A 9,150-nucleotide genomic window follows, 5' to 3' on the forward strand; every position below is an offset into this window, starting at 1 on the left:
GGTGGTGGAGGAGGTGGTGCTTCAGCCTGCGGAGGAGCATCGTCTCCGGCTCGTTGTCCCCTACGGCGCTCCCCGCGTACCCTAGCATGGGGCAAGTCGTATCCCTGTGACGGGTCCACCTGCGTGTATCCTTGGCTAGACCCGATGGTCGGGTCAGTGATCTGCGTGCCAGTAGCAAGACACGTATCCGTGATCTGTTCCGCGGTCCAACGGGAATCGTCATCATTCCGTCGTAAGTTCCTCCCAATTATTCTGCCAAACGTCCCTAACTGCAAACAATTATAAAACAACACATAACATTTATTGATACTTGAATGCAATTCAAAATAAGTATAGTATTCGAAAAGTATCAACAAAACGTTTGCAGAAAAAACTTCTGATTCACATCCTCAGAGAAGAATCTGACATACCGGACGAACACGATGGGGCCAAGATAATCAAGAATAGATTATGTCACAAGAAGGTTCTTATTGTATTAGATGATGCGGACGATGAAGAGAAATTAAGATATCTGATGGGAAGTCGTGGTTGGTTTGGTCCGGGAAGCAGAATCATCATTGCTAGTAGAGATGAACATTTGTTGTTGACTTGTGGAGTGCAAAAGAATGATATATACAATGCCACTCTATTAAATTTTAATGAAGCTCTCAGACTTCTTTGTTTAAAAGCTTTTGGAAGTAACGAACCCCATGAAGGTTTTGTGGAATTTAGCAAATCTGTGGTACATTATGCTGATGGCCTTCCTTTAGCTCTTGAAGTCATAGGATCATTTTTGCATGGTAGAACTATTAATGAGTGGAGAAGCGCAATTGGACGCTTTGAAGTGGATTCAGATGATAAAATATTCACTGCTCTACGAGTTAGTTTTGAGGGGCTCAAGCCAACTGAGAAAGAAACATTTCTTGACATAGCTTGCTTTTTCAATAACCAACGCTACACTTGATTTCGGAGAAATGCTGGACTATTATAATTCCAGAGAAATGCTGGACAATTATGATGTCAGAAAAATGCAGGACAAATTTTGTGATGTCAGAGAAATGCTGGGCAATTATGTTGTCAGAGAAATGCTGGAAAGTTGTGGTTTGTATCCAGATATCAATGTAAAAGTTCTCGTTGAGAAGTGTCTTTTAAATGTCGACTATTTTGGCATGACGGGCAAAATATTTAGGATGCATGATTTGTTGCAACGCATGGGACAACAAATAGTTGAACAGCATTGTCGAAGCGATCCAGGAAAGCGCACTAGGCTCTGGAAGGAAGAAGATATACATGAGGTTTTAACTGAAAGCTCTGTAAGTGATTTTACCATAACTGCTACTATTATTTTTGTTCTCTTTCAACTAATTGAAGTGATACTAACTCAAACTTATAATCTGTCTGATGATGTTTAGGGTACAGAAAATGTCCAAGCCATAATGTTCGAGGTATATATTGTTATGAGAAATTTGAATCTTTTTTTCTTATTTTCCTTGTATGACAATGAAATTTCCTCGTGGTTGTATTAGGGACCAGAAGAAGTGATCCATGTGGATGCAGATGCTTTCTCAAACATGAAAACATTAAGAATTCTTGTAATAAAGAATAAAAGATTGATTTTTCCAAATGGTATTCTTGCACATAGCATAGCTTTCAGAGCAAAGGACAGATTAAACCCCGGCCGTGGGGATATCATCCATTCCTTGGAATTCAATCATGGGATCTTCAATCACACTACAATTTATTTCAGTGAGGAGTCTCTGTTGTCGACTCATCAATGGATACTTTATTATGCTGGAGTTTCTGGGGGTGGTCAGGCCTGGTTGGAAGTCAATTCCGAGCTGCCAGATCTGGAGATACAGATGGGGTGGAGAAAAGTGTACTGGCATGACCTGGAAGAACTCAGGGGACTGGCATGTATTTGCTAATCTTTACTCATATGTTGGATTTTAGATTTGATTAAAGGGCAAAAGTAACCATTTGGTCCCTGTTTTCAACGTTTTTGAACTACATCGTCCCTCCAAATATAAAACGAACTAAATCGTCCCTCAAACGTTAACTTTTGAACTACTTAGTCCCTCGTCCGTTAGTGTCGTTAAGTTTTGCATACGTGTCAATTTTAACCAATCAGAAAGCGACACGCGTACATGACGTGTTAAAAATTCCACATAGACTAATCGAACCAATTTAATATAAACCGATTTAAAACGAATTGATTTGATTTAAAACAGATTGAACCGAACCGGTTCAAACAGTCATCTTCAACCTTGAAGCTTTCTCTCTCCTCGACACTTTCTCTCACTACTGCACAAATTCTGTTCTCACTATTCCGGCCATCTCCGGCCACATTCTTAGTACCAAAAGATTGCTCTCTCCGTCACGAATACGATGGTACCAATTAATAACTCTAACTCGCTCTAAATTTTCCGAACTCTCGAGTCAAAGTTTCGGCCAAATTTTTTTTTAATACTATGTATAAACAGTTTTCTTTTTTCCCTTTTAAATGTGACTATTATATGAATCCCGATTTAGCAGGATATATATGATTGGAGAATCATCTCGCTGCAGACGGTGAAATCGAAGGTCCATCGATCAAAATTCCCAGTCGTATATAAAATTAATTTCTCTAATTAAACTGACAAAACATTAATAAGGCTAATGAAAAATTAGTTTCCTGTATTTTTACCCAGAAAAAAAGAATAAAGTAGACAATTATCCAATTCATTTACAAGTACGTAGATGTATGTATATATATCTTTGAAAGTATCATTTTCAGGGTCATACGTACCTAGTAATTACAGGTGTATATTGGATTATTAATGGTTTTTTGATTGGTGGCAACGTACGAATATTAAATTCTACAATGTAAGTGTACAAGACAAAAGAATTGTAACACTTACAGTAATTTAGAAGAAAAAAAAACGGTAACACATGGGGAAAAAACAAAGGAGGAACAGCATGCAACAAAAACATTAATATAGGAAATATCGATCGACTATATACCCTAACCAAGAACTTCCATAAACATTATCCAAATACAGATATATAGTACAAAAAACTTTTGACTCAAGAACAAAACATCTCTGAAGTGTTTTGAATAGGTTTGAACAAAACAAGAGACGCGATGAGCTAGCTCTCGATCGTCCCTCGTCCTAGAACTAAGGGATTAGGCTAATTCGAACGATTTATAAAATTTGGCCGAAACTTTGACTCGGGAATTCGGAAAATTTAGAGCGAGTTAGAGTCATTAATTGGTACCATCGTGTTCGTGACGGAGAGAGCAATCTTTTGGTACCAAGAACGTGGCCGGAGGTGGCCGGAATAGTGAGAACGAAATTGAGCAGTAGAGAGAGAAACTGGAGGAGAGAGAAAGTTGTGAGGAAGAAGATGACACTGTTCATCGGTTCAAATCGGTTCAAATCGGTTCGATTCGTTTAATTCGGTTCAATCTGTTTTAAATCAAATCAATTCGTTTTAAATCGGTTCAATCGGTTCGATAAGCCTATGTGGAATTTTTAACACGTCATGTACGTGTCGCTTTCTGATTGGCTAAAATTGACACGTATGCAAAACTTAACGACACTAACGGACGAGGGACTAAGTAGTTCAAAAGTTAACGTTTGAGGGACGATTTAGTTCGTTTTATGTTTGGAGGGACGATGTAGTTCAAAAACGTTGAAAACAGGGATCAAATGGTTACTTTTGCCTTGATTAAAGTGTGAGTTATGACGTGGAATATCTAACTCTTGTGTGTATTGCTTTTAACTTTTTTCTAATCGTCACTTGTCTTTTTTTCTTCTTTCAAGTTAATGGTCACATGACTTTAGAATTTGCAAATTGCAGATGTAGATTTTCAGAATATGGATTTTTTGCGACTTGATTAAGCATCTTCGTGTTGTCTGATTAAGCTTGCGATTGCTTAAATTTGAATTTAGTTTGACTTTTAGAATCCTTGCTCTAGTTTCTCTTTTGGGTGAATCATTCAATATGGGCTTCCTGAAAGCCCATAAGAAGCCCATTTCAAACATGTTGACATTATTCACGTGGGACCTAATCAGATGATGTCAGTCAGTCACGTGCTTTCACTATTTGCACCGAATTATTTTTGAACAGATTCCAGTACAAAAACTTGCTATTTCTGCACTCTAGTAGTGTAATCGCACTAGCGCCTATTCCTCACACGTACCAGGCTATTTTCGTCCATTCTCACACGGCGAACCTTATCTAGGATACAACACGTCATGTCATCTCAAATGGCTTTCAAAAAAAAATGGTTTTACATAAGGATTTTACAATTTTACCCCTTAAGCGCAGCCACTTTTTGACCTCGTTCCTTTCAAACATTTGTCGTCTAGTTTTCCTTTTCAATAATTTATGCAGGATAGTGACGACCTTGACGATAATAATGATCAACAACCAATAGCCAAATTCTCAACTCGTTCACTTCCGTTAACATTAACTCAGTTGTGTGCAGTTTTGGCTGCCGAGTCGACTCAGTTGTCGTAATCATGAGTCTGTCCAAGAGAATCGAGCTCTACGAGTCATATTTCTCACCAATCTGTTTGCGAGAAACTTCCATTTTAGCTCCAAAACCATTTGCCTTTCCCTCATTTGTTGAAGATGACCTTAGGGAGTTCAGCTCTGCCATTGATCTTCTAAACCCTAGCCCTTTTAGTCCTTTTGATACCATCACAGATCTGATCCAGACCGAGAAATCGCCGTCGGTTTACTCTTACAAGAGGGTAGTCCAGCTAGGGAAAGCTGATTTGGCTTTACAGAGCTTGTGCGACCGAGTCGCTGCTCTCGAGTTGAGTTTTGACAAGTTGGCTAAGAAGAAGAAGGCCGCCAGCGTTGCTGACCGGAAGTATACATTGACGGCGGAGATCAAGGGACCTGTTGAGAGAAAGTACGAGTGGATTGCGGAGATCAAGGGAGCAGAGAAGAAGAAAGAGGTGGAGAAGAAGAAGGCGGCTTTACCAGAAAGGAAATACAAATGGACGGCTGAGATCAAAGATCACAATGGGGTCGAACGTAAATACAAGTTCGAAACTTCATCTGGTGATGCAGGTAAGTGCAAAAAATCTGAGAAGAAAGAAAAACACAAGGCTGAGAAGAAAGAATGTGCGACGCGTGTGGTGGAGATCGAAGAATCATCTGACGATCATGGCATTCTTGTTCTACGACAGGTAATTTAAAGGCGAATTGTTGATTTTTGTATCTTCTTAATCAAGTAATTAATTTTGCGGTGATGGTGTGGGTCTACTATGATTGATTGCTGCTTTGACTGGGTCTTTGATTGTGACGACAAGATATGGTTTTGTAACATTCTTTTCTTACGAGAAGATTATGATTGAACATTCTGATAATCATTGAATTGCTATTGGTCTTCTGCCTTGTGTGGTTAATATGATTATATGGATCTGATGCCAACCACCAATGAGATTAATGGTACCTGTTAACTGTACTACCAACAAGTCATGTGATGCTTTGTTGTTGCCATAACTGAAACTTTGTAAATACGCATGATATGCCTGTAATCTAGAACGAAACTCCCTTAGATCTTACTCTGATTTATTACTTTTACTGCAATTATTTGTTGGTGATTTGCTGATTCATTATGATGTTACTGAGATATGTTATTCTTATGTCTTTTGAGGAAAGGCTTTTGCGAAAAGAGCTGGAGCTATTAGAAATATCAGGGGTAAGAACAAGGAACTATCTCCCGAAGATGCAGCATTGATGATCCAGGTGACATTCAGAGCATACCTGATTCGCAGATCAAAGGCTCTTCGTGCTCTTAGGGAGCTGGCAATTGCCAAAGCGAAGCTTAAGGAGCTCAGAGCACTTTTCAACAACTTCTCGTATCGTCGTCACATTTCTCGTGATGCGGAAGAGCGTCAGAAATTCTCGGAGAAAGTCATTGTCCTGCTTCTCACCGTTGATGCCATTGAGGTAAATTGTTTCCATGAAACTCCATTACTATATCCCATTTATGAAATTAGGAAGATTAAACTTATATAGTTTACGATTACACCTTAAATTATTGTACTTTAATCATTTGGATTATGTCTATTTTGGACCTCGAAAGCTTAAAAACTGGGGTTTCCATGTTCATTAGTCAAAGTTCGAAGCTTTTTCTTTTCGTTTTTATAAAGTCTACGAGCTGTCTGATCACTTTGAATCTGTTTAGGGAGTTGATCTAATGGTTAGATCTGCCAAGAAGTCGATGGTGAACGAGCTAGAAGCCATGCTTGATGTGGTGGATCCACAGCCACCTGGGAAATCACTTTCAATGAGGCGGAGGACATTCGATATGCCCGACGGCGCCATTCAGAAGGAGATCGCTGAAGGTGTAGCTCAGGTTGTACAAATGCTTCAAGACGAAGAAGAGAGCAGTGCCTGAACTTCAAACTTACTTGTCGACTGCTAATGTGAAATGCAAAATCGTTAAGACTTTCTATATCATATTTGAGCTTAGTCACGTTCTGCACTATGAGAATTTTCTAGTATGCTTATTATGTATTCGAGTTATTTCGGATAGCTCTGCTTGTATCTGTAATAATAAGATTGTAGTGCCTTTATTTGTTTCTGTTTTATGAATGATTAACTACGATTTGTAACAAGAGCTTTTTAACATTTGTTTAGCTGGCAAATTGACCGTCGAGAAGAAAAATTTAAACCATTCGTGTCAAAATGATTAGCCGCCAAACACATGCCGAATTGGAACCTCTTTAATCGACTGTGGATGTATCTGATCGATCTTGAAGAAGAAAACGTCCGGTCAAAGTCCTCCCTAGTTATAATTCCTCGTGAAGGATTGTTCATGCTGATAAATGGGCCAACGAAATTAGGATCGAGATAGATGGGCCCACTGCATGGCCTGGGTATAGAGAACAAACACCATCACTTAAAAATTATAATACTATTCATTTCATTATTTGAGAATTTTTTATTTTTTTTCATACATCCAAATGTTTGGTTCTCAAAATCGAATCTCAACTTCCCGAATGGCTAAATGCAAAACCGTCAGATCACTGCTTTGATCGGTAGAATGCAATTTATATACCTTTATAAAGTGTGTTTTTTTTATAAAAATATATATAATAAAAAAATTTAATGTGTATGAAATAAGACGAAAAATAATTAAAGCCATCAAACAAACACATTTTTTCTTTACCAAATAATTAAGTAAATCAATTTGTTTTACTGAGTATATTATGTCGTCACACTATCGACATTCTTCCATGTCAAATTCTACACCTAAAAGAGGCATGCGTATTTATTGTTCCGTTATGAATGATGCACTTTGCAACTTCTTTTCCTCGTTGTTTACTTAGGCAAAAAAAGTCAAGACTTTTATAATAAAAACTCACAGACATCTTATTTTTACCGGAGTCAAAAGGAGTACACAATGTAATAATGTCCGAAACACCTAACATAACTGGAACACGTCTCGAACTACTAATAAAATAAAATTAATGGTCAATTTTCTGACTCAAATATGACAGTGATATACCCAATTTGGTACATAAACTGCTTTATATTTTTAGTTAATTAAAAGATTCGTATTCTTTGATTAACGTGGCAAACATAAACTACTACCTCTAATAGGTTCTCTTCTAGTCAAACTAAGATTGTTTTACTTAGAATTTAGAAGAAAATACACGGCCCTGGCTCTATAAAATATTATTTCAATACATGTTTAAGTAATGTTGATGGGAATATTTATTCTCTCGCGAATTTAAAATCGAATGGGACAGGATGATTGTCTTTTTCGTAGTTCTCACTTGCCCAGTTTGATTGAGTAATGAAATCCCTAGTATTCATAACAAGAATACTTATATACTTGTGTGTGTATGTGTATATATGTTAATAAAATTATAATTTCTCCTATTTTATTACCCATTATTATAGAGTAATAGTATTAAATTCGTTAGTAAATAGTAATTGTAAAGTCTAAAGCCGTGATTGGGAAATCTGCCTAAATTAATTTCTTGTAGTTAAGTTGTTACGTGCAGAAAGAGTTACTCTTGCTGTGAATTTACAGTGGTCAACCTTGTTGAAATCATCACATTTTGTTGAAAACCATATTTATGTTGGAAATGGAGTAATACTTAAGTAAAAAAAAGTAATTGGTTAGTGTACATAATTTATATAACTCGTAAGAACACATGTTAGTAGCACAAGCTACGGCGTTGAAAATGTTGGAAGATTCGTTCGTTCGTGCTTACGTTGAAACATTAAAAAACAATAACCGGAAAGGTTTTTAATTTAACACTCATGCGATGCTCGAATGTTTGAATTTATAATAAAGTAAAGTTCAAGGGACAATCACTTAGTAAAATTGATTGTTTGGAGTTGTCGAAACTATAGCTTAATGAATTAAATTGGTATATGCTCTTATATATTACCATTTCCGTCTCAAAATACATGATATTTTGTATTTTTAGATTTATCTAAATTAACATATTTAATCCATAATATTAATTAGTTTTTTTTAAGAGATTTCATTCAATATTTTTCAAAACTACAATATGAAGAGATTGGGGCAATTAAACCGTGTCTATAAATTTTCGAGTTAGCTAGACAATGGGCAAGACGATTGGTCTATCTCGATCAATAAACAAAAAATCAAGAAATAATGATGCATCAAAGTTTACCTTGAGCCAACTAGAATGTGGAGGAATCCATGATCGAGCAATCCACAGTTGAGGAACACTATTGAATCTCGGCTGACGGGGTCTCTGATCGGCTAGCATACCTCAGCCCGCAAGAAAACAAGCTAATGGGAGCTGGTTGAAAGCCTCTTCCCATGCACGGTTTTGATTTTTCCTGATCAATATTATCTAAATACATATTTATTTAGATATATCTAAAAATACTTTAACATGCAGAGGGTATAAAAAAATAATATAACTGTTACTAAAAAAAGAAAAGATATAATTTGCAAGAATTGATCAATAAAAAAAAAATACTATTTCTTCCATCTCAAAATAGATGTAAATTTTTCAATATATATATAATTATGTATTAAAAAATTTGTACCTATTTTGATATGGAATTAGCATAATCTAAATGAACGAATGGTTTATTGATTTAATTTTTGTAACAAAATCTCAATAATCGTTTTAAGATTATTTTACATGTGTATAAAATTATATTTATTTTTATTTT

At 36.4% G+C, this 9,150-nt stretch overlaps 1 protein-coding gene across 1 annotated transcript; it reads left to right on the forward strand.

Moving 5' to 3' along the window:
• Positions 1-4,484: 4,484 nt before the first annotated feature.
• LOC139881602 (BAG family molecular chaperone regulator 7) lies at positions 4,485-6,379 on the forward strand. Its single transcript, XM_071866047.1, has 3 exons — positions 4,485-5,162; positions 5,638-5,928; positions 6,167-6,379. The coding sequence occupies exons 1-3, from the start codon at positions 4,485-4,487 to the stop codon at positions 6,377-6,379; spliced, it is 1,182 nt and encodes a 393-aa protein (XP_071722148.1).
• Positions 6,380-9,150: the final 2,771 nt, after the last annotated feature.

Source organism: Rutidosis leptorrhynchoides, unplaced genomic scaffold (assembly GCF_046630445.1).
Source record: "Rutidosis leptorrhynchoides isolate AG116_Rl617_1_P2 unplaced genomic scaffold, CSIRO_AGI_Rlap_v1 contig175, whole genome shotgun sequence".
Lineage (NCBI taxonomy): Eukaryota > Viridiplantae > Streptophyta > Magnoliopsida > Asterales > Asteraceae > Rutidosis > Rutidosis leptorrhynchoides.